At 40.3% G+C, this 26,725-nt stretch overlaps 1 protein-coding gene across 6 annotated transcripts in view; it reads left to right on the top strand.

Moving 5' to 3' along the window:
- Positions 1–26,432, top strand: part of PRUNE2 (prune homolog 2 with BCH domain) — a 1,332,432-nt gene extending 1,306,000 nt beyond the window's left edge. For 2 of the 6 annotated variants that reach the window (XM_044060861.1, XM_044060867.1), the window contains exons 9-11: positions 4,432–4,470; positions 22,680–22,725; positions 24,248–26,432. In XM_044060861.1, coding sequence (XP_043916796.1) covers positions 4,432–4,470; positions 22,680–22,725; positions 24,248–24,253 — 91 coding nt within the window. In that variant the 3' untranslated portion in view covers positions 24,254–26,432. Of the gene's footprint in view, positions 1–3,929; positions 3,966–4,431; positions 4,471–22,679; positions 22,726–24,247 lie in introns of all 6 variants that reach the window. The other 4 variants (XM_044060862.1, XM_044060864.1, XM_044060863.1 and 1 more) reach the window with 4 other exon arrangements.
- Positions 26,433–26,725: the final 293 nt, after the last annotated feature.

The following is a 26,725-nucleotide window of genomic DNA, read 5'->3' as shown; positions in this document are numbered from 1 at the left end:
AGAAATAATATGTCCCTTAAACAGCATCTGTGTAATAAAGATAGTAACCATACTAGGAGAATATATGAATTTACTTGAATAGGAACTTTCCCTTGCAGAAATTGTTCTGCCTGCCAATATATTTATTCCAGCTATGTATATATACATCCCACTAGAAAAGTCACCATAAATGCTAAACAGTATGCAGACTGTCATACGTCAAATATAGTTTACTTTACCTTTTGTCAGCAATGCCATGTTTTTTATGTAGGTAAAACAAATTGATTATTAAAAGACAGAATATTAGAACATAATAGAGACATTCACAAGCAAAAGTTGAGTAATGCCTTAGCAAACCATGTTATGGCCACTGACAAAACACATATCTTTAAATTTGTTGTTATTCAATTATTGAATGTTAGCCCACGAGGGGGCGACATAGAAACAAAAGTTGAAGCATTGGAACAGAAATGGATTTTATTGTTGGATGCTGAAAAATTTCCAGGACTAAATGGTGCTTTTTCTGTGAAACCCTTTTTGAAATTAAAAAGGCTTAAACATTAGTTTTAGATAGAAGCATCTATCTACATATAAATGTGTTTATATATATATATATATATATATATATATATATATATATATATATATTTTTTTTTTTTTTGCAAGCTGCATATGTATTTTTGTAAGTTGTACATATTCTAAAATTAAGTATGTGTGTTTTACTTGAATTGCATCTACTAATTTTACTACTTGATTGATTAATTAATTGGAACAAATTGGTTGTATTCATTCCTATTTAAACATTTGATGCATTTTAAAGTTTTAGTCTGATGAAGCGACAATGTATATCTGCGAAAGCACTTACTTTTTCTTTTATTTTTTATTAAAGCTATGTCCTGTGTACATTGGGAGTATTTTGTTTTTTCAGTTTTTCTCTTCTGCTTCCAATCTTACCCTCGAGTTATTTTATCTGTTACCTTTTTGTAATGTTAGAAAACCTTCCTTTAGCCAGCAGTTACAGGGGATGCGTGTATTTTTCTGGGAACAAATAATGTTTCAGCTCATTGCAGTGCTCATATCTCAATACTAATGATGTGAAGATATGAAATAGGGAAATTCATAAGAAAAATGTATAGACGCTGTGATGCCCATGCCCTGGCCCAGCAATCAAGGAGCCTCAATCCTCACCACTAACACCAGAGAGGGTGTCTCATATATGAGGAAAGGATAACAAATAAACACAGTAAAGTGCAATTTCTCTTAAGAGCACACAGAGATCACAGTCAGTCTGGGGCTGGTCACTCCCTTGCTCTCCAGGTCCCCAATAAGACTCCCCACTGGCACAGCTGTAGGGTCCAGATCTCAGCCTAGTGGGCAAGCTAAAACCTGTAGCACCCTCTCTGTCTAACCAGTGCTTCATGTCCCTGACCAAGTAGCTGGCACACACATACATGCACTTTGAGAAGAGTTTATACAACCACACAGACACTCCTGGGGAAGGCTGGCACAGTTTCTCAAGCTGTGCCCCTTTCTCCCAGACTGTACGGTAGTTCCACTTGCCACCACCCACTAATACTTATCAGCTACTCAAAGGCACTTAAAAGGGTGTCCAATTATTACTGTGCAATATTATTATCCAATTGGTAGTTGTGACTAAACAGTCAAAGCTTATTAGAGTGACTTGGTACATGATCCTTATATACATGCAATGTATTCTTAGAGCTTAACTTATCTCTACAAAAAACAGCCACAGTTGAAAGGTTTTAAAATATTTGATAATAAATAAAACCACAAGACAATACATTCTACTACACAGTGCTAGTCAAGAGTTCAGAGATCACACAGAAATACTTAAAATAATTCAGTAGTACAGTTCTGACATCACAGAAAAACACTTAGTCTAATCTTTCTAGTTCCTAGCTATTTCTAAAAGAAAACACAAGTCTAAGATAACTTACATATGAGCAAGACAGTGCTGTGAATTGGATGATCAAGACAAAAATGCTTTATGCCTTCTGATTCTCTCTGTTTAAATTGCTATTGCAGTCCTGATTCCCATTACATAATTTTTTACACTTTACTGGTGTTCCCAGGCTGACAGAAACTGCTTTTACATTGTTTTACACCTAAGCAGAAACCAGAGCAATAAAGGACATTCCATATGTGAATTCTGGTCATTAACTTTAGCCTTAAAACAATAGGCAGGAATCCTTCATCTAGCCCAGCCTAGCCAAATTGTAAACATCAACGACGGTCGTGAAGTAATTTCAATTTCAAAGGACAGACAAGAAATGCTTGACTTAGCTTTCTTTACAGAAAAGGGCAATGTTGCTACATTGTTTTGAGTTCAACATTTCACAGCATATTCTTTACTTTAACAAAACAAGCCTGTAATTCAACATTCATATTTACAAATGACAGAATTATGTATCATATCCTATCTGGCTAGGCTGGCAGCCTTCATAGACGCTATTAGAGGTCATAGTGAAGTTGATTCATTCAGCTAAAATTATGCAGTAGTGTTGTTACAGAGATGGAAGACAAGCACAATGTACAGCATTTGAGGTGTCAAAACAACTGGAATCACAGACAACAGTGGCCACTGCCAGTTAATGCAGACAAATTACTGCATGAACACGAGGACTAAGGCGTTAAGAACACCCAGATATACTGTCACTGCATAGAGGGCACAGTGTGAGATATGTTCCATTTCTGTTATCACATGACAGGCAACCCTTGTGATACTTTCAGGGTGCTGATGAGGAGCTGTGATACAGTCTGTCGATAGGAAGAGACTGGTAAGTGGGAACGGGCCCACTAGAAATGTGAATGACACTTTATTCCACTAATGAGGTAGAAGATATAGATTTCCAGCAGAAGCGGCAGCACTTATCAAGCTTATTTTTTTGCCATGTGATTCATAATGTCACCTGAATTGCTCTTTCTGTAAAATGTTGCAAATGTGTGGGAATTTGTTTCTTCTTGTAACATAATTATCTGTGTGATTAAAGGTCAGCTCCACTGGCACTAAGTGATGCAGCCCTGACTATAGCCCAGGTGGCCTGCATTCAACTGGTTGCTCAGGCACATGTTCTTCGAGCTAGCTTGGAGGAGAAGAGGAATGACAAGGCTTAAGCCTGCTGCCCCCTCCTTTGGAGGGGGGTTGGAGCATGTATGTCTGGGCAGACATTTGGCAGAAGAATTTGAGGCAGGAAACTGGAGTGAGCTGCTGCTTATGAGGGGGACATGGCCTTCATTACATTGCACCTGGAGGCACAAATGTCAGTTACAAGGCTCATTGCATGCCACCTCTTGGTCTCAGCTAGCATGCAGACTGAACCGGCAGGTCTAAGTAAACAACTCCCCAATTACTGCCTGAATGACAGTTTCCACAATCAGCTTTCACTGACTGGGTAATAGGGAACTGATTTATACTGGAAAACCTTATGGTCAGCAAGATGCAGGTGAAAAATAATTGTATATGTGATTCAAATGAATTATTGTGTTATTGCCAAAAGAAATGCAACAATGTAATTTGTTATAGAGTTATTTGTAACCTGTAGCCTTTGTACTTCTCAGCCTGGGCTGTAGCTGAGCAAGTTCCTTGGACCAGTTTACTTAGCTGATTAACAAACAAACCAACAAATAAATAAAACGATACCCCGAGTCTTTTCAAGTGTAATTGGACAGGACAAGGAGGACTTGGAGACTAGCAGAAAGTGATACTTGAATTTTACGTCACTGGAATGAGACAGGGTACACATTTTTCAGTTTTTCTCTCTTTAGACTGCTCAGAATTTATATCTTTTTAATTTATTTCATTGTTTAAACAACCTTGGGAAATCAGATTAATAAGGTTAATGCTCCATGTATCCTTACTCTCCTTACAAGCATATGTCAATGTACTTTATTTTTCTAACTCCTGACTAACAACTTTCTCCTTTTGGAAGGTATGAAGAAGAGAGGTGTTTTCAAAGACTTTTGAGGTAAATTCCTGCTCAGTGGGTCTTTCTGCTGCATTAGGCATGCTTTGTTTTGAGGTAAAATTGTTTGTAACCCAAGCATGGCCTCAGCAGATCCTACCAAAGCATTAAACTTGCTTTCTATGCCTGTGGTGCTTATGGAATTAGAGGCACTTACAAAACTTGATACCATCTGGACAAACAAGATACCTGACTCACATGACCCAATTTCCTGCATAAAAGGCTTGCCACTGCAGCTAATAGCATCTGCTTATTTAAAACCTGATGAGTAATTATGTGCTGTTTTGGAGACAGTATTTAAAAAATAACATTGATGGAATATATGTGAGAGATACTGGGTAAGTCTGGAGTCTAAGAACATGTATGCACAGCATGTAGCTGATATGGCTCTGCGTTACTTTGCTTTTGCTCTTACCATCTGCTTGCTTCTTTTTGTTTCTTTCATTGAATTTGCTATTGCTTCTGCCAGACTGGATGAAGAACTGAGGGAGGCGGCTGAAACTGCTAAGTAAGGACAAAGTTCTAGTTTACCTTTGATATTGGGTCACCACTCTTGTGTTTGCTGAACATTTGCTAAACAGAAGGAACTGCTGAATCAGACAGACATCTGTAGAAGTAACAATTCTGGTGATGTGGGAGGCAGAAATGTTGTTATGATTCATTACATCAAGGTATTCTGAGATACAAACTGAGCATTGACTCTGTTTTAATATGAACTGTAAATGTATCCCAGTCATCGCAAGTATACCTAAAAAATAGCTTGTTTAGCATGACCTTGTTATTTACTTAGTCTAGTGTTATGCTTTAGGTCTTTTATGTCATTATTATGTTGAGTTGACAGGCTTCCAAGAAGATGCATGGTGGCCAGCAACTGGTATCTCCAGTAGACATTTTAGCTTATCAGAAATACCACTGCATGTCAGCATTTTAGGCTGATTGTCAAGTTACTTTACTCACTCTGAATAATGCCATATTTCCCTCAAAATGTTGTTTTTTCTTACTTTGTGCATCTGCTGAGATTCTGGCTGATCGCTTTGACCCCTGTCTAGCCCCCAGGTTACAGCCAATTGTAACTCAGGCTAAAATGCTTGCAGCTAGCAGAAGATTTTTACTATGAGGCAGGTCTTGCCTTAATGTCAGCAGCATGTCACATATGTATTCCAGGGGTGGGCATGCAAAACCAGCATTATGACGCTGACCCTCACTTCTGTAATTGATGCAGCCTGTCAAGCAACCCCTCCCCCTTCAAGCAGTTGGATTCCATTAAGTGTCTGGTTTGCCAGATGCATGCCAACCCCCCCCCCCCCCACACACACACACATGCAGTCAAACATTCTCTTTTCACTGTTCTAATTTTTCAGCTATTTCCCCCAGTTTCCAGGCACTCATATCCATTAAAGAATGTGTTTATTAATGTGATGTGTTCGTCTCACGACAGCCTTGGTGGTACATCTCATCTTTGTTCCTGCATTTTCTTTACTTGTTTGATAATGTAGCATTTTTTGTTTTTATATCCCTTTATACTATGGAGTCAGCTTGTACTTCCAAAAACTTATAACTACCCTGTTAGTGTTTGAGGTAACCTATCATGTCACTCACTGGCGTCAACATATCCATTTGTGCTCCTATTGTCAGTCACAGGTATAGTTCTAAGCAGTGATTAGCACAGACTGTTGTAAAATGAATACCCTCATGTACGTGTGTTGCCTGTATTTGCTCTGCACATATAACATAGATGAAATAAATTGTGGGGAGATTACTTAACCATTGTACTAATCACTTGGTTCTGTGGGCAGTGATAAAGTAATCATTTTACCGTATATATTGAAGTAGCTACATATTACAATAGCACATTTCTTGTTCCTCCATTGTTAAATTACTTCTCACTTCCCTTGGCCAGCACATATATACCCTCTGTTAAGTAACCCCCTTCCAATCCATAGTGCAGAATTAGGGCAACGTGTGAAACAGAACAAAGGAGGGTTATACCGAGCACATTTAGCATCTAGTACCTTCTACAGTACTGGTGTCGATGTCCTTCAAGAATGCAACTGCAGTCATAACAAATGGGTTGTCCTGCCTCAGGCAGCCCTCGGTCGGCCGGATTCCAAAGTCTGGGTCCGACGTCGGCTGATGTCACATTTCTCTCCGACGTCAGAGCGGCTGGAGTACATAAGCATCAGCCAACGTCATCTTCTTCAGTCTTTCTTGCCGCGCGGTGCCCGAAGCAGAAGCAGTCCGCAAGTGCCGGTCGGTCAGCTCCTGTATTCTTCGAAACCGAAGTCATCAAAAAAGCTAAGTACCCCGTTGGGGACCTTTTCTTGCCTCAGCCGATGTCAGAAATTACTGAAATAGTAAATAATTGTTCGTCTTGTAGTAAACAAATACCTCATAAGGATTTCCATTCTTACTGCCTCCCTTGCCTTGGCCCAGACCACGACGTCTCGGCCTGTGCCACCTGTGCTCGCTTCAACAAGCGCACTCTCAGGCGCCGGGCAGAGTTCGCTGAAGACTTTTTCGGCGAAAAATTTGATTACACAATGCCGTCGGAACAACCGACAACGCATACTCCTAAGAAACTAAAAGACCGGGACCGACATCCTTGGCCCGCGTCTTCCACCGACACCACGCCAAAACTTACCGCGAGTGCCCCGGTTCCTTCTGAGGCGGTTATTCCACCTCTTTGAACCGAAGACACCACATTACCGATACCTCCGATACCGGAGGCCACTCCGACGCCAGTTATTGATTTTCCTCTGGATACTGAAACCGAGGAGATGCCCGAGATCATTGCTGTTGATAAGGTCACTCCTGCACGTGGAGCGGCTAGGCCTCCCATGTCCATGTCTATCAAGGCCTACACACGTGCTAAGGCAGCTAGCAAGACCAAGCATCTTACTGCTAAAACCTTGCCTCAGCCCACTCCTGACACTCAAATCATGTCTTTGGCCGCAGATTTAATTTCCCTGATCAGAGGTTCCCAGGCCCATCCTGAGAGAAGATCCCAGCCTCCTCCTGATAAGAGGCCCAGGGTTGAACCCTCTGACCCTCTTTCTTCAGATGAAGATTCTGAGGGCTCTGTTCACTCCGAAAGCCAGGAAGAGCCCTTCCAGACCTATGAGGACTCAGATGCAGAGGACTCCATTCCCTCGGCCTGTCCTCCTGAGGATATTTCTTTTGGGGAAGTTCTGCATTCCATGAGGGAGCATTTTTAGTGGCAAGGCCAGGAATATTCAGATTCCAGAAAGCGCCTTCGAACATTCCTTAAAAAACCCCAGCACATACCCTTAGCTATACCTCCTGTGCTTGATGTTTTGGATGATCTTTATTCTGACTCCAGTGTTACCCCTGATACTCTTCCTCCTGCTCCTGTCAAGCCTGACAGATACTATAGGGTCCCAGAAACCCATTCTCATTTCTTTAGGGCCCATGCTGTTGATTTAAAAACTATTTCCCAGGGGCCTAAAGGGGTTTCAGCTACCACCTCCAAAAATCCTTTGCTTTCCAACAGGGAAGCAAGGTCCTTAGAGAGATGGGGGAAGAAGGTTTACACCTCCACTACTTTATCTATGAGAGCTCTCAATTGTCTCTTTCACATGTTTCAATATCAGGATTTCCTGTTGGATGACTTACAGAAAAAATTGGCCTCTCCTGAACCTTTAGATAGGAAGTCTTTGCAAAAGGCTGTTCATAATTCTCTGCAGGTTAGCAATCACTTTCTGCAGTGTGGATATGATGCATTGGAAGCTTCATGTAGAGCAGCTATGACAGGGGCGGTCATTCGTAGACATGCATGGTTAAAAGAACAACCTTTACCAGATCATGTTAAGGCAAAACTTCTTGATGCACCCTTGGAAAAGAACAAGCTCTTTGGTGCTAATGCTAAAGATGTGTTAAAGTCCATTGAGGAAAAAGCCAAGTCAGTTCAGACAGTCAAAGATTTCCTCCAGGTTCAGCCACCCAGATTCAGCAGGAACTGGCCTTCTAAAAATTGGTCCTTTCCTAACCCTGAAAGATTTCAAAGGGGCAAAAACAGGCGTGCCCGAGGAAGAGGGCAATACAGAGGATCCTACAGGGGACGACAATGGCAACCAGCAAACCAAAGAGGTGACACAGGGGTTTCTCCTGCCCCACAGGGACAATCTCAATGACTTTCCTCTAGTTCCGCTTACCAAGGAGCAAACAGAAGCTCCCTTGGGTGGAAAATTATCTTTGTTTTCAAACAATTGGCACAAACTGACAAAAGACAAATGGATTTTGGACATTATAGACCACAGTTACAGGTTCCATTTTCATACCTTGCCAAGAAAACAGGGCATGCCAAACCTTCCACAAAATCAGAGGGCAGAGGCTATCAAGCAAATTTCTCTGCTTGCTCAGATCAAAGCAATAGAAAAAGTTCCACTGCAAGAACAAGGTCAGGGATTTTATTCAAGACTGTTCCTTGTTCCAAGAAAAGAAACTCAGTGGAGACCAATACTGGATTTGTCCGCTTTAAACACCTTTCTCATAGTACCAAAGTTCAAAATGTTGACTCTACAGCAACTCCTTCCCATGCTGGGCAAGGGGTCTTGGCTGATTACTCTGGACCTCAAGGAGGCATACCTGCATGTCCCTATCAGACACAGTTGCAGAAGATACCTCAGATTTCTTGCAGGGCCAGAGCATTATCAATTCTCAGCATTGCCATTTGGCTTATCTACTGTGCCCAGAGTATTTACGAAATGCCTGGCATCAGTAATTGCTCATTGCAGGCTCCAGGGGATTCAAATCTACCCGTACTTGGATGATTGCCTCATTCAAGCGGACAACAAACTAACCTTGACAAAAAACTTGAATTATGTCATACACTTGCTACAGGCTCTGGGATACACAGTCAACTTTCAAAAGTCAAGAATTCTGCCATCCCAGCAAATAACCTTCTTAGGAGCCAAACTAGACACAGCCTCTCAAATGGCTTACCTGACAGAAGACAAGCAAAAGAAGTTAACTCATTACTTCAAAAGTTTAGCAAAGCTCACCCAGATGACTGCAAGGAGATTCCTACAGGCCCTGGGTTACATGGCATCGTGCATTCTCCTGGTTCCACTAGCAAGACTACACATGAGAAAGCTTCAATGGTACCTAAAAAGCTTATGGTCTCAACACAGCAACAACCTAGAAGCAACTTTACCGCTCATTCCATGTCTTCAAAAGGAATTTCTATGGTGGGCCACAGTAAGCCAGTCAAACACAGGTATGTCATTCAAAAAACCTCAGATAACACAGACCATGACCACAGATGCCTCAGACCTTGGATGGGGGGCACACATGGAGGGCAGATGTATTCAAGGACAATGGTCTCCAAAGGAAACACATCTGCATATCAACCAAAAAGAAATGCTGGCAGTAATGCATGCCATCGAGGCCTTCGGACAACAACTTCAACAAGGCCACCTACTAATACGGACAGACAACACCACTGTGATGTGGTACATAAACAAGCAGGGGGGCACTCATTCTTAACCCCTTTGCAGACTGACAATGAATCTTTGGGAAAAATCACTGAGTTTAAACATACAGTTACAATCCCAGTTTGTTCCAGGCAAAGACAATGTTCTGGCGGACAGTCTAAGCAGGAATTTCCTAGATCCCACGAATGGAGGTTACATCCAGACATCTTCATACGACTCACCTTGACATGGGGCAGGCCAGACGTAGACCTATTTGCCTCCCACCTCAATCATCACCTACAAAAGTTCTGCTCAAGGGCATATCATCCACAAGCATGGAAAACAGATGCTCTCTCATTCAACTGGAGCTCCCTAATAATCTATGCATTTCCACCTCTGCCACTGATGACCACAGTGTTACTAAAGATCAAAGAAGAGCAGCCGAAGGGGATCCTAATAGCTCCAGACTGGCCAAGACAACACTGGTACCCACTACTACGGAGCATATGTCACAACAAAACGTGGGCCCTTCCCCAATGGCCCCAGCTTTTGACTCAACACATCTTCAGGACAGTTCATCCCAACATCCAGACGCTACAGCTAACAGCGTGGGAGATCCCATAAATAACCTCAATTTACCTCTCTCCAAGGAAGTCCAGCGGATACTAACAGAAGCCCGCAGACCATCCACCAGAAAGGCTTACTCAGCCAAATGGAAGAGATTCAGCATTTGGAATACAAGGGTCATGATGCATCACTTTTGAGCATTCCACTCATTCTGGAATACTTGGCAGATATGCTACATAACGGACTCTCATACTCTTCCATAAAAATACATGCTTCAGCTATCTCAGCTAGGTACAACACTGATCCACCTGTATTTTCACATCCTTTGTTAAGACAATTTCTTAGAGGAATCAAGAATATAAAGCCCCCAAGAAAGGCACCAGTACCAGCTTGGGATCTCAATTTTGTCTTAGAAAAATTGACTCTACCTCCATTCGAGCCAGCAGCTTCTGTGGATTTACAATTTCTTTCCTGGAAGACAGCTTTCCTGCTGGCAATTACCTCAGCAAGAAGGGTTTCGGAATTACAGGCCCTAATGGCAATACCACCGTTCATAACTTTTCACAGAGACAGGGTCTCCTTACGAACCAACCCTACCTTTCTACAAAAAGTGGTATCTAGGGTTTCTTTGAATCAAGCAACTCACCTGCCTACTTTCTTTCCCAATCCTGAGAACAAAGGGGAAAGACTGTTACATACCTTGGACATACAAAGGCAACTTCGCTACTACCTAGACAGAACCAAGAACAGTAGGAAGTCTGATCAGCTTTTTGTAGCTTACGCCCCTGGAGTACAAGGAAAAGCAATTTCCAAACAGACAATTTCAAAATGGATTGGACATTGCATCAGATTCTGCTATTCCTTTCATGGAAAGAGTGTGCCAGCCAATGTCAGACCACACTCCACCAGAGCTACAGCCACCTCTACAGCATTCTTAAGAGGGGTGCCTACAAAAGACATTCTAGAAGCTGCTACATGGAGCTCCGTGCATACATTTTCCAAACACTACAATCTCCCTTTATATTCCAGATCCAGAGCAGGCTTTGCTTCGGCAGTCCTGCAGGGATTGATAGCTACACCATCCCTTTCTTAGAGCATACCACCTCCCCCAGCTAAGCTATGGTATTCAACCCATTTGTTATGACTGCAGTTGCATTCTTGTAGGACATAGTACAGTTTTGTACCTACCATAAATGTAGATGTCCAATAGATATGCAACTGCAGTCGGGTTTTCCCTCCCTCCTTCCCCTCTATGCCTTGGGTCCACTCTTCTCCCTGTTATCCTTAGCTGGGGATATCTGGTATGGTGTATCTGTTTATTGCTTATTTATTTGTATGGAAACCTATTATTGTCTTCCAATTTGATTACAGCCTTCCTTGGAGGGCACCTGGCATCTGGGGCAAGAAACACTGAAGAAGATGGCATCGGCTGATGCTTATGTACTCCAGCCGCTCTGACGTCGGAGAGAAATGCGACATCAGCCGACGTCGGACCCAGACTTTGGAATCCGGCCGTCCGAGGGCTGCCTGAGGCAGGACAACCCATTTGTTATGACTGCAGTTGCATATCTATCGGGCATCTACATTTATGGTAGGTACAAAACTGTACTTTCAGCCTGTTCACAGTTGAGCTCAGAAGACAGCAGCCATTTGTCTGCAGAACAGGATGTAGACAGCTACTATGGACTTAGAAGTTTTCAGATCCTTAGCAGTTCTTATGACTGGCTTGCCTGCCAGATCAAACTCTTCGGACATGCCTAGTTTGTTCTCTTCCAACTATCCAGGTATTAGTGTACAGTGATAGAGAGGTATTAGGTATGACTCACATTGCTATAGACTGTAGGTGATTGTAGTAATGTCTTACTTCACATATGATGAAGTGTATTTAGTTTGATGTATTTCAGTAAATAAACCATGACAATGCTCAAAAGGAAAATGCAGAGATGTATTTCCCTGTAATCAGTATCAAGGATAGGGCATAGGTCCTCAAACCTTTCTAAATTTAAAAACAAAAATAAGTCAGCCAACCGACAGATAAAAACTAAATCCACTTTATTCCACCAAAAGTTGAGTGCTTTCATCCCAAAATACTGTTATTGGGACTTCTTCAGAACTATAACAGTGTTTCCAGTTGAAAGAGCTCAACCTTTGGTGGAATAAAGTGGACTAATTTTTTATTCGTCAGTTGGCTGACTTATTTTTGTTTTTTGTTTTTTTTTTTTTTGTGTTTGGTTCAGTTATCATGTCACTTTCTAAATTTAAGCTGCAGATGCACAGCTTTACAGACCTCCCAGAATCATTGCCTTAAAAGAAATTCCTAAAGAATTTACAGATTGATCTTTTAAGTTTGATGCAGTGTGACAGGACATTTCTTACTGCCTCATAAGGCTACTGACAAGACATTTCGTACTGTGTTGTATGACTGTTGCAGTGCATTTTTACCAAATCAGTCCAATATTTTTTCTGCTTCCCATACATGCTGACCATTAATCCCTCATCATTTTGATTTGAGCTTGTTCATTCCCCTAAACTGGATGTCCCCTCCAAGGAAGCAGAAGCTGTCATCCAGACAAACAGGGGGATGATGTGTACCGTTGCTGACATTCCACTGTGACATCAGTATGATTTCCCAATGTATAGACACATTCTTGTAAACCCATGAAGGTGGCTTCCACCTGCATGGTTTGGGAGCTGAAATCCCACACCAGGGGTTGTCCTTATGTTAAATTCATCCTCCAATGGGTTGTAGCATGTGGTGGCCCCTCTCTTCTCCTCCCCCAAGATAGGAATACCATCTTCCCCATTACAGCTCCAGCACAAGCCTGAGCTGTTAATTGAGCCTTGACATCAAGACTTTTATCTTCTTATGTTAATATAGCTAGGTAAGATTTTATTAAAATACCTCTTACTGCTTATTTAGACTCATATTTTGCCAGCATTACTGGCAAAATATCAACAAAGGAAAGACTGTTTACTAGCTCTGTTGGTATAGAGGGATAAGGCCTTGACTAAGGCCTAGGTGACCCAAGTTTAAGTAATGTTGGCTAAGGTGTAGGTGACCCAAGTTTAAGTAGTGTTTCAAAAAGCTGAAGGAGCTAGTAGGAGAGGATAGGCATGCCTGTCATGGAGAAAAAGTGGGGCAGAGCAGGTTAAGAAACTTCACAATGACTTGAAGGAGTGGCAGTGATGGAAACTGTGGTATGGAACTGGGTGCTCAGCTCACAAGCCACTACTTGGTGGTAGCCTTTGCAGAGGATGTTCAGAATCATGCTGCTGCATAGGGAAGTGGTGGTGATGGGCCTCTGCAGTGAGGTTGATTCCACATCTTCATACCAGTGAGGTTGATTCCACATCTTCATACCAAGGGCTGAGGTTAGGGCCAATAGAAACACTCTCATAGCCAGGATGCTGGCAAGGGCACAAGATTCCCTTCTGGCTGCTTGAATGACATCCCCATCAGATGTCTTTGTATCCCATGGTTGAGGTAGGAGCCTGCCGCAAGAAAATGAATGGGCTTAAGTCCAGTAGGAGTCAATAGGTATGTGGGGCAAAAAGAACAAAGAATAAAGTCTGGTTTCCTGGAAGACTAGGTAGGCCACAACATGTTAGAAAACTCATCCCTCTAAATAAAAAAAATTATGATAGCATCTTGTTGGTATAAGGCCGTAAAATTCAAGGTACATTTTAACTCCTGGTCTCTTTAGATTTGTAGAAATTAAGTTTAGAAGTACTTGGAACGCTTCACACTTGATAATATATGTATGCCTTTCCCTTATTTGCAAATAGATGTGTGGACTTGCAAATAATTTCTGTCATACCTATTCCAGTTTAAAGTTCCTCTTTTGCAGTTTTGTTTTCTGATTCTGTTCACTGTAAAGACGGCTGTTGCTTTTGTAAAGTATCGACATGTAAGTTTGAATGAAGCACCTCATGCACATTATGCTGAGGACAGGTAAACATGAGACTGATTTGCTTCCTCTTTATAGTGTTCTTCTATATGTATTTGAGTTAAAGACAAATGGAGCCTTTAAGTCTTTACACTGTCCTTTGGAGATGTTTTGCACATGCCTTGTGCCAAGCTTCTTAATTTGCTTATGATATCTTCTGGCTTCCTAGATCACAGGTCCTCCTCATCTTATAGATTCATAGGTAAGTACTAGGCAATCATGTAGCATACTATTACAACCCTAGCAATATATATATATATATAGATATATACTCATTCAGTAGTTCCATTCAGCCTCAGGGAGGGCAAAACAAGATGGACCACTGGAGAATTTGATGCTGTCCGGTCAGCTTTCTTGGTTTACCTTAAAAGTGACAAGGACAATACTGTGCTTGGCATATAGTGTAAGTTAGTTCCAGAAGTGAGAAAAACAATGGGATCTGAATCTCTCACTATAATCGATGAAGGTTTAGTCCTTTAATTGAGTACTTGAGGTACCAGTTCTTTACTTGAGGTACCAGTTCTTTTGTGAAGGAATAGGAAGTTGGACCTTTTATGTCACAAAAGGTTAGGCAAAGATCTCCACAGAGGATTCTGTAAGAGGCTGACTACAGAGAGCACTGTCAGGCTCTTCTGATAACTAAGATTTTTGAGGCCACTGATTTTTTTAGTTATGAATCCCTGAGTTCTCTCAAGATGAGTGATATGTTTAGACAAATGCATGAAAAAAGCTACATTAAATTTAATAATGGGTCTGATGAAATATGATTAAAGGGAATTAAGACTTCCTTAGATCTTTGTAAGATGCCTTTGCAAATTAGCTGAGCCATATCGAAGGCTTTCTGAACTATTCTCCAGGCATGATTTAATGATAAGGAGTTATCATCAAGAGTGCCTAGATATCACATGACCATGTCTGATATGAAGGGTGGGTCACCTATATGGTATGTGAAAATGTTTTGTTTACCTAAATGAACTGTGCTACATCTCTGCTTCTTTAATTTGAGACCATTGTCCTTGCACTGATTGTTATCATGTCTTACCCATGATGGGGCAATTATAGCTGGTCGAAGAGCAAATAACAACACCCAGTTTATAGTCATCTGAAAATAGATAACCATGGGCCAGGAGTGCTTGGGTGTCTGAGAAACTGATCTCAAATAAGAGAGGATGTAACACTGACTCCTGTGCACACCACTGCTAACTTTTATGCTGTCCAAAGTGGTACCTGCAGCTCTCACTAAATGTGTTCTGTCAGACAACCAGTTAGCTCTCTGTCAATATGACCTGCATGAGGTGTTGGCCTGGTTGAAATACGCTGTATGCACTGCTTCACCACTATACATGGCTTCAGTTACCTTTTAAAAGGAATTAATGCATTTGCTCGAAGCACACCTTAAAATGGAGAACATCGACATATGTGCTGTATCAGAGACCTGGTTCAAGGCAGCAGAAAGCACCTATGCACTACCAGTCTATAACTCATTCCACACTTTTCGGCTCCAGAACTTGGACTGAACCTCCAAAGGTGGTGATGTTCCCATATTCATAAAGGATGCACACACCTCCAGACTGGTAGCCCAACATAAAGCATCAGAGATACTTCAGGTGCAGCTAACATTGGGTAAGACAGTGATTCAGGTCGTAGCCTGTTATAGATCCCCAGCCATGTCACAAGACACTCACTCCATGTTCCTAAGCACCCTGGAGAATATCAGGGTCCAACCTAACACACTCATACTGGGCAACTTCAACTACCCCTCCAATAACTGGGAAAACTACTCATGTAACAATACACTTGCCCAACGTTTGCTGGAATTCATTAATTCCAATGCCCTGGACCAGTTCGTTCTTACCCCTACTAGAGATAACAACATCCTTGACCTGGTCATTACTAACATGGGCAACCATTGCTCTACACCAATAGTCAACTCATCCCTGGTTAGATCTGACCACAAACTAATCACCTTGGGAATTCCACATCCCTCCCACCCCAACCCCGCAAAGGTAACCACCATGAAAAACTTCTCCAAAGCTAACTTTGGGCTCCTAAGAACAGAGGTGGCTAACTTCATGGCACCCATGCAAATGGAGAATAGTTGCATGACTGCCAAATCATACACCAATGCACTGTACAAACACATACACAAATACATGGATCTCACCATACCCAATAGAACCAAGATGCTCTCCTCCAAAAAAAAAGAAGCCAATCTGGTGGTCTCATGCCATAAACAAACTCTACAACAGAAGGAGGAAACTGATGTGAAATAAGGTGAAGTCCCAAGACTGGAAAAAACTCCCTTATCAGCCTCAACAAAAAGTTGAGATCCCTCATCAAATCCTCTAAAGCTAGCTATGAAAACAGAATTACAGCAGCTAGTAAAGACAACCACAAGGCCTTCTATAGTTATGTAAAGAACCTCCACGGCAATACCCAGATTTGCTCTGAGCTACTGCACAATGGCACCTCCTATACTGAGACAACAGATATTGTCAATGTATTGGCCGACAGATTCAGTACCAACTTTTCCCCTCTCTCCCCTCCAAAGGACCAGTCACAATACCAGTAGATTGCCAGGCACCTAGTATTACTGCTGCAAAGGTTAAAACAGCACTGTCCAAGGCCAAGAATACAGCTTCTATGGGACCTGACAATATCCCTGGCTGTGTTCTACATGAACTACAGAGTGAACTGGCACCTCACCTGTGTGCCCTATTCAGTCACAGCCTCACCTCAGGCTTTGTCCCTACCGAATGGTGCACTGCTATAGTCATCCCTGTCCACAAAGGAGGAGCGACTACAGACCCTGGGGACTATTGCCCTATTAGCCTGACAAGTCTGATATGCAAAGCTGTGGAACGGATCATCATGGACCTAATAAACAAGGATATAGGGAATCTCCAAACTCTGGCTCCCACACAGTTTGGTTTTGTGAAGGGTAGATCATGCCTGCTCAACTTGGTCAACTTCTTTGAGTCAGTCACCAGAGCTATGGATGAAGGCAAGGTGGTTCATACAGCCTATCTTGATCTGGCCAAGGCCTTTGATATCATTCTCCAGTCAGGAATAATAGAAAAACTCACTAAGCTACGCATTGACCCCTATATCACTAGGTGGGTTGCAAACTGGCTCACAGGTAGATCTCACAGTGTGAAAGTAGCTGACTCCAAGTCAAACTGCTGACCAGTCACAAGTGGAGTCCCACAGGGATTTGTCTTGGGTCCTCTCCTATTTGGTATCTACTTCTCAGATGTCCAGTCCAACATGAAGGGACTCTGGCTGACAAAGTTCATAGACGATTGCAAGTTGGGAGCCATTATTAACTCCCCAGGTGATGTTGACATCCTACAGAAAGGCCTCACTGAGACCAACAACTGGTGTCAGAACCATGGCCTTAAGCTCAATGCCAAAAAATATGTTGCCATCCCCTTTGGGAAAAACCCAGTTCCTATGAACTATCACATCGATGGTAGTCCACTGAACATAGAAGATGTTATAAGAGATCTGGGAACACAGGTTGACAGCAACCTCTCTTTTGACCACCACATTGCCACTGTGATCAGAAAGTCCTTCTATGTGGCACATGACATTACTAAGGGTTTTGCATCAAGGAAGAAAGAGGTCATTGTCTCTCTCTACTCTTCCTTCATTAGGCCAGTCATCGAGTATAATGCCCCATTTGGCATGTACCTCACTAGACACCTGCAACAACTGGAGAGGCCCCAAAGTACCTCACAAAGAGGATCCTAGGCCATAAACACCTATCCTATATGGACAGACTCAAAAAAACTATTCTCTGTCTCATATCGCCTACTTAGAGGTGATCTGTGCTTGACTTATAAAGCCATGTCTGACCCAGCTCTGTTAGAAATGCTACATCTAAAGAAATCCCAATCCCTCCACAGCATATTCTCCAGAGACCTCAACCTCATTACCACAATCAACAGAACAAGCTGGAGGGACAGGTTCTTAACCCAGAGACTGCCCATGCTGTGGAATAGACTTCCCATACATGTCAAGCAGAGCTCCTCACTGGCCCTTTTCAAGAGAAATCTTGATAAGTGAATTGGAAATAGAAAATTCACCCCGGGGATCACTCCAGTGGCTCTACTCAACAGAGGCACTGGAAACTAAGGTCAGGTGGCACTATGCCAGAGTAATCCTATGGGGTAGGATTGTAAAGGTAAAGAGGTCAAAGAGGTATAACCTTCCCTTGGTAAAGCCAAATTGAAGAGGTTTCAATGACCAGATTAATGAAGTCTGAGATAATACATTCCATAGCTTCACATGATGCTAGTAAGACAAATGGGTCAGTAATTAACAGGTTCTGTGGTTGGGCCTCCCTTGTGTAATGGCATGACAATGGCTGTTTTCTAGGATTCAGGAATGTAGCCAGTGGAGTGCCTTAGCTTATAGAAGTTAGAAAGTGGTTCAGATAGGCCATATTTGGCACTGATAGTAAGCCAGCCTGATATATTATCAGATCTCATAGATTAGGTGGTTTTAGCTTTTGAGAGGGCTGAGTTGCTTGTTCTATAGTAAATAAAGGGATGATTGTGATTGTGATATATGCGGAATGTATGGGATAGCTATTAACTGTGGGTGATGTAAAATGTGCACTTAATCGGTCAGGTAGGATCTTGGCTATTTGTTTTTTTGTTTTGGGTCCTTTGGCTCAGAGTGTATTATTGTGGACTAGCTCTAAGGATTGTTGAGTGTTAGTTTTTAAGTTTCTGACATAGTTAAACAAAGATCTGTAGTTATTTATTTATTAATTAATTTATTTATTAATTTATGTTGGTCTTGGCTGCCATTGTAAGCTCATGTTCAACTTTGACCTTTCTAATAGTTCCCTCAGGCTTTTTACTACTTTGCTTAAGTGTGCTATTTAGGTAGGTAGAATGAGATCTCTTATAAGCATTTAGCAATTAATATCTCTTGTTATATAGTTTATTTATTTTGCACACAGTGCATTTGCTGTTTTTTCTTTTCTAGTTGAACTTTTATGGTTGCTGCACTGTTTGCTTCAGTTGAGTTTATTTATATGAGTATTCCACCATGGAGATTTGTTTTTAAATTACTTGTTATAGGGACTGCAGTATCCATACAGCTATTTATGTCGGAGTAGAAGTCCGAGTCATGGGCAGCAGCTTTAGCATTAGGATACAGTGTAGGAGGATTACAGTGGAATTTATTCAGACTATCAAGTAACTGAAGAGGGTCTTGTCACTAGTTTTCACTATAGTTTTTGAGAAAATTAATATGAACATCCACTGCTTGCCTATAATGCCATGCTATTTAAATTCACCCTAATATTAAAAAGTCACAGTTCCTTACAATGACATTTTATTCAAGGAAAGTATAACACCCACATAATATCTTAAGGGCTCAAAATTTAAAGAATCTGAGAAAATATTGGCTGCAGTTGAATAATGAGCAAAGCTTAACAGACTATTTTATATGTTTAGCTAACATTGGGCAGTAATTCTGCTCACTCAACCTGTGATCTTAACGTTACAAGTATTTTATTCAAGGTAATTTTTTGGCCTCTACGTCTGTTAACCCCCACTTAATTTTGGTCTTGAGCCCATTCATTCTTTACCACCCAGCTAGAGCCCCATATGGAGGTGATAGCCAATGTGAGGCAGCTGTCATCCAGGCATCCATCTATGTATTTTGTGCCCTTGCTCACAATGAATGATACTAGCAATGAGAGTTTTTCTAATTAGGCCCTAATCTTACCCTTAATGTGTAATGTCTGTGCCCACATCATTATGGGGGCTGTACTGCACCTTCTGTATGCAAGTGAGTGTTCCCATCCAGACTCTAATTAGGGTACTGTTATTGGCTTTGAAAAACAAGCCCCCATATCCAGTTAATTGCTGCAGCTTCATCACTTTCAGGCCTCCCTTGCATGTGGTACTAAAAGAGCCAGCTGAACCACAAATGCCTCCAAATGGAAAAGGTGAGATAATGTCAGTCACTCATTCCTACCCCCTCCTCAGCTTTTCCAGTACTCAAGCCACTGTATAAACATAGGTCATGTGGGTCATAGTCAGTGCTCTATCTATGTCACAGATCCAGACTTAGTGTCACAGGGTTGGATCTTAAACAGAACAAGAAATACTCGGTTGTAAAATTTGTTTCACTAAGACCAGCATGTTTACTGTTTTACTCGTTGTTTACTGAACTGAAAACATTTTGAAACAATGCTGTTTTGCTTCAGCTTGAAATGCTCTAGCCTTTTCATGATAACCTCCTTATATTTCCCACATTAATTTCCACTACATAATATATATACTCGCAGGATCATTGGATTATAACTCATAGTATGTACAAGACAGTTGAGTCTAGTGACCATTTATGCTTTACCACTACCTCACAACCTCCTTTTTTTAAAAAAAAGGATTATATCAGTTAAGCCAGGGGTAAATTTGTGAATTTCTGTCCATTTACTGAGTTCCTTTGTGAAAGAAGATAATGTGATGCATTGCTTGATATGCAATGGAAATCCATTCTAGAGGTATGGGAGGGGCTGTGTCTCAAATCTATCTCTCCATTATGTTTTATTTATTTGCTGATGGAGATTCAGATCTCTGGCCTTAGTACTTGTGGAGCAATTTGATTTGTGGAGATACAAGCGATCTTGGACTAATGAGTCCCTCCCTGAATGCATGGAAGTTAAAACACATATAGCATACCCAGTAAAGAGACAATGTTTTTAGTCTTTTGTAATAGCTTAGAGTTTTAAGCCAGTGATGTTTTTTATTAGGAGCATTTAAGTTCTTTGTAGTAGTTTGATATGTTCAGCAAGGTACAGCCTGAAGTGGAGCATTGTATTCAGTGATAGGTCTAATCAATGCAGATTTCAAAGAGGTAATGACTTCTTAAGAATTAGATGATATTCCTTTTGCAATTATCAGATTTAGGTAGATGAACTTCCTGACCACTCTCACAACATGATGGATAAAGGAGAGTAAACTGTTTTCCCCTTTTCCAGCGTCTCTGACTTTAGTCTCAATTTGAAGAGGAATATTGGCTATGGTATAAGTTGGAGGGAGAGGGTTGCTACCGAATGTGGCAATACTGATCTTTTTAGCATTAATTTGAGCTTGCATTATGTACATCAGTTATTTAGAAGTGTAAGCATCTGTTGGAGGGCTAGGGTGTCCAAGGAAAGGAGAACGTTGATGATGATGCCCAGTTTACAGCTGCCTACAGACTTCATTAACCAGACATCATTATTTGTGATCCGGTGGTCAGAGAAGTAGATGCCAAAAAATAGGGGTCCCAGTACTGAGCGTTACGGAATACCACTGGTCATCTTTTTACTCACCAAGGGAACAGCTGCTATTTGCATTGGGTGGATTCTATCTTTTAGCTAATTTACTGTCTATCTTACTACATAGGGATCTCTCTGGAGCATGTTTAACTTGTTAGTTATGCTAGCACATGATTTCCCCATCTTACTGACCCAAACATTGTCTGCCACAGTTGTACAGTCCCAGCCCTTGCAATAACGTCAGTATGGGAAATGGTCGTAGGTTATATCCCTTATTCCCCCTCCCCTCCACTGGACCATACTGTCCTTTCTGACAACTGTAATATATATATATATATATATATATAAAACACACACACACATACACACACACACACATATATATATATATACACATACACACAGATCTAGGTACATAATGCATGACTCCCTTGTTTGCATCACTACTCTGTCTTTGATGTTTACTTTACCAGCTCCTACAGCAGGTTGTGGCATCTCTTTCTCTCTCTGTCTCTGCAGATTGGCATGTGTCAGTTTGCACTTTCAGATTCTCTATATTTGCACAGCATTGCAACTTTGAGCAGCATATGACATAATTATTGGCACCCACAATGTTATCACCATACTGTATTGCTCATTCGCAGCTTCCTAAGGCCAGAGTGCAGGTATGTATTCCTTTGTCCACTACCTGCTACCTTATGCAGTAAAATGACTTTATCACCTGGTCATTGAGCAGTTTCCGAATAACATATATGTTTGCAACTTCCCTGCTCTTTTGTGCTTCTTGTCTAAGCTAATATAATGTGAAAAAGCTTGATGTGAGAAGTGTTAATAGCACACACATGGAAGAAATCATTAATGACAGTGGCACAAGAGGTCTGAGTAAAACCTGTGTTTAATTAAACTGATGAGAAACACTTGGAAAAGGACAGTGAAAAATGTAAGGCCCACTTATAAAGCACCAGCTTGTGAGTAATGAAAATGAATGAAGACTTCTGAAGGATCATTGACAACTCCATCCATTAAAAGCAGTTTTAACAGCACGATTCATATGCCTGGTATGAATCGTACCTTTCAATAGGAATAAGCTTTGTATGTCAGAAGCTTTATTTTTTAAAATCAAACTAACATGCTGAATGTTCAGACCTTTTTTTTCTTATTTTGTGGGAAATGTGTGGCATTTTTTTTCACTGTTCGCATGCATTGCCTTCCCACTATAAGTTGGAAGGTGACAGTGCATGTAAATGTACTCAGCATTTTTTCAGATCCACTTATATGCCTTAGAGCTTATGTGTTTGTGTTTAACTGGGTGTTGTTTATATTTTGTGGTAGCATGCCTTCAAACAGGTATGCTTTTCTGATTTAGCTAGCTACTGATCAGTGAAAGCACTTGAGTGCTCTGAGTATATTGTATCACAGTGCAGTGTTTTTCCTGCATCGACATTTCCACTGATTATTGCTGCATTTGTTTCTTTTCTGACCACAGCAGCTTCCAAAAGGAGCCAGAAATGACATCAATCCAAGGCAGTGGAGTAAGGAACCCATGACTGTAGTAAACAGCATAAGAGGATATTTATATCTCTACCCAACTGGTTTGTTTACTGTGAGTCTAGTGTTGGGCAAAATCCATGAAATCTGATCTTCTGGTACCCCCTTAATTGCTTTGACTAAATTATGTCCTTTACGTGTGACTTAAAATAAACATTCAGGTTAGCTGTAAAGACAGATTTGAGAATTACGCAAATAATGTGCTTACAATGGAAACTCTTAACTTTGTTCTGCAGTACAGTTTCATATGATTAAAATGTACATTAGGGTCATTATGTCATTTCTAGTTCTCAAAAAAGTCTTTCTATTTTAGTATATAAATAAATTATACTTTTATAATGTAGTTTCCTTTCATTGTCAATGATGACTAGTTCATTAAGGTTTCCTATAAAGACAAGGATGTAACTACCTATGTCTTTGTCATGTTAATATATTATGATGGGTAAGGGATGTTTTCCACTATATTAATATTTTACTGTGTGCATTTTTGTTACAAGTGTGGTGAATGTACTGCTTGCATTAGGGTACAAACCAACAGAGTAGTTTAAAATGCAATTGCAGCAGCAATAAAAACAAAAGAAGAACCCACACTCTGCAGCCGAAAGTGTATTAATAGCTTATGATGAAAGGGCACATATCACAGTAGTAGAAATCATGAGGAATACAAATGTAGTGGAAGCAGGTCTTCCTCTCTGTCTGCAGTACTAAGCAGTCCAGGTTCTATGATGGAATGAGAATGGGTCTCTTTTCTCTAGATATGGACATGGAGAAATTGACCCTAATGCTTTAAAAACAAGCATTGATATTTAAAATGTTTTAAAGGCACTTTTGAGTATTTGCTTCATACAAAAAGTTATTCTGATTTAGCTGACTGACTCTGACCCCTCTTACACAGTTTTGCTTTCTTATTACACAATACCAGAGAAAGATAATGTACCAATAAATGTTGTGTCTAACCCAGTAACCTTAGAACCCAGAATCTAAAATTCTCAGGTCAAGCTTTATTATCCAAAAGCAGTACCATCAACACAAAGACAGAAATTGGGGAATTTTATTAAAATGAAAAAAGATTAAGTGGGGATTAGTTTTAGTTTTGTGTTAATTTTTTGGGAGGCACAGTCTCAGAATAATTTGCCTGTTTCTTATGTTTGAGAGTTGCCCTTCACTAGTTTGACAGTGACTGGTTTACCATTTGTATCATTGTTTATGTAATAACTGCATGTTGGCTGAGTGTACTCATCTGTGCTATGTGACGTATTAATAAAATATACTTGAGTACATAAATTAGACACTGTGTTTAGTCCATCTGCAGAATAACTGCCATAACATGACTTGCAAGTAGTAAATCTCATGTTCTACATACTCATTAAACAGTTTGTTGTGAAAAAAGTGGGTTTCATGAGGGCTCTAAATCATGCATATGTCAATGGTATGCCATCTTATATAATAAATTATTGTTCTTGATGACGAAACAGCTTAAAGTATCATTTTGTTTTTCCCCTTTAGAATTGACAAGAATCTGCAAGAAAAGACAAAATCCTAAATCCTGGAAGGCTGAGGAGATCTTCTTTTTAACTCAAATGTTTGAAATTTTTATTTAATTTTCATTAAGATATGGTGGTGTCATATACACAGTTAAATATAAACCTGTTGTATCCACTGCATTGTCTAAGCAATATAGCGGAGTGCCAAGGATGCCATATAGGCAAAAAGTCTCTTGAAATGGGTATCAAATCCTGTTTGGCATTTCTCAGAAAAAATGTTTGTGTTCATGTACAGCTCAAGGTTAATTGCCTAGCTACATTGACCTATGATGGGAGTCTTCATCTGCAGCTGTTTGTCTTACAAGTTGTGTTCCATGTGTAATATACCTCCCACCAAGCTGATTGCCATTTGAGCCATATGCACTTCATCAGTCGATGCATTGCATGTTCTTTATATGTTGATTCATTATGTAAGTGAAACCCAACCATGAAACTTACAACAATGCCTGTGGAGTTTGTAGGACATATGAATTTACCAAAACAAAGGTGACAGGTTTGCGTAAATTATTTAGATTACTGAATTCACTATAAGATGCTTTGCATCAAAAAAGTAGAGAATCGCTCAATGTTCTGGCTTTGCTGCTGATTTTATTTAATAGATTAAGTTAAAGTATAGTAAACTGCAAGAAACATTAGAACTTTTTTTATAGATTAAGATAAAATGTAGTAAACTGCAAGAAACATTAGAACTTTTCATCAGATAGCTGTCATTTTCTTTCCGACTGCCTTAAGCTTATTAGAAAATGATGTTACTTTTATCATTTTTAAGTTTGGTTCATGAAGCAGTATATTAGACAGATGGTGCCATGCAGTTTGGCCTCCTTTTGGTTTCCTTATGTCCTTGCCAATAACAGCTGAGCAAGATGTCACACCTAGTAAGAAACTTTGGACTCCCTCCATCTGAATACCGTCTTTGCTACTTTGTTACTTAAGTACTATAGGGAAGGATGTTCTTAGACACTAAGTGTTAGGTTGGTCTAGATAGAGTTAGCATACTCTCAATAGACCAGTGTCGACAAACAGACAACTAATAACAAACTAAGACTAAAAAAAAATCATAAATTGTTGCAGCACATCCAAATACATACACATCATTCCTGCAATTGTATTTGCAGACAGATTGCCATAGTGACAAAACGTCTTGTTTTCTCCAGTGAATGTGATGGCTCTGATCCAGCCCATAGTCTCCCTTTTAGGTCTTCTGAGAAGTCATGCTTTCTGCATCCTCTTTTTTATGGTATATTTCTTAAATTAATTTTAAAGGTTAGGGCAGTGAGAGACAGTTTTGGCCACCATCATAAAAATCACCCACTAAATTATACTGATTTGACCAAAATCCATATGACAACACAAATCAAGGACAAATTCTGCAATGGCATAGAGCATGATTCAGGTATGAATGTAAACATCAGAGTATATATGAAATTGTTTTCCTTCAAAAACAGTTACCTGCATATAGAATGAACAGCAATAATAATAACAACATCAAAAACAATAAGATCGCACTACCGGTGCTTGGAAAGCTCCATGCAATTAATATAATGTGAAGTTTGCCTGTCATTTCTGTTCACATCAGCAGCAGATATTAGAGATCTACAGTGGCTGATACCCACTGTTAGGGACTGTCTCTTAACAGTTAGCCTGTACCTGAAGTACCTTATCGGTAAAGGGGGGGGTATGCTTCTTCCCTCGCTGTGTTAAGGATAACTGTCGGAGCATAATTGACAGGTCAGGAAATGGAACTAGAAGACCATGTTTTGCTGACAAAATATCCTGCAGCTTTTACAGCTTCTCCGAAATGCAATTTCATACTTCTGTGAATGAAAATCAATAACTTGAACTTGGCCAGTCATGTTTTGGTCATTCATATCACTCTCACAACATGTCTTTCCTTTGTAATCATGGTTGCTCACATTCCTTTGTTATATTTCAGCTGACTGTAAATGTTTTACACAAGAATCACTATTTACAGTTGCAGTCACATAATTTAAGCTATTTTTGAAAGACATCATTTGCCGTAACACAATTTTATAGTGCAACTTTTTTTTCCACTTTTTGAAGGATCAAGTCTAATTGATGAGACATGAGACTGTTAATTATCTGAGAAGTACATAAAAGTAAATAAAATGATCTGATGCCACAATAAACGATGCAATGTTTGTTCTTCGCACATATGTATGCACACCCCCACATACACACATGACCCTATAAAATGTTACAACTGGAAAAAAAACATTCAGGAAGATGTAAGTGGTTAAATTCAGGCAATTATAATTAAGAGTTTTCCATTCATTTCTGTTGCTTTATAATTACACTTTGATTATAAAGTTTGAAAAGTTTCTGAAAGCTTAAAAATATCTCATTTTGCTTGTGTCATCATTCTATTTTAGTTTTGAAGCTTTTGATCAATTCTCAATACAATTCATTTTGACCCCACATT

Source organism: Protopterus annectens, chromosome 2.part0 (genome assembly GCF_019279795.1).
Source record: "Protopterus annectens isolate FY-2018-M chromosome 2.part0, PAN1.0, whole genome shotgun sequence".
Classification (NCBI taxonomy): Eukaryota; Metazoa; Chordata; order Ceratodontiformes; family Protopteridae; genus Protopterus; species Protopterus annectens.
The sequence above is the reverse complement of the archived record's forward strand: the minus strand, read 5'-3'. Positions and strand labels throughout refer to the sequence as shown.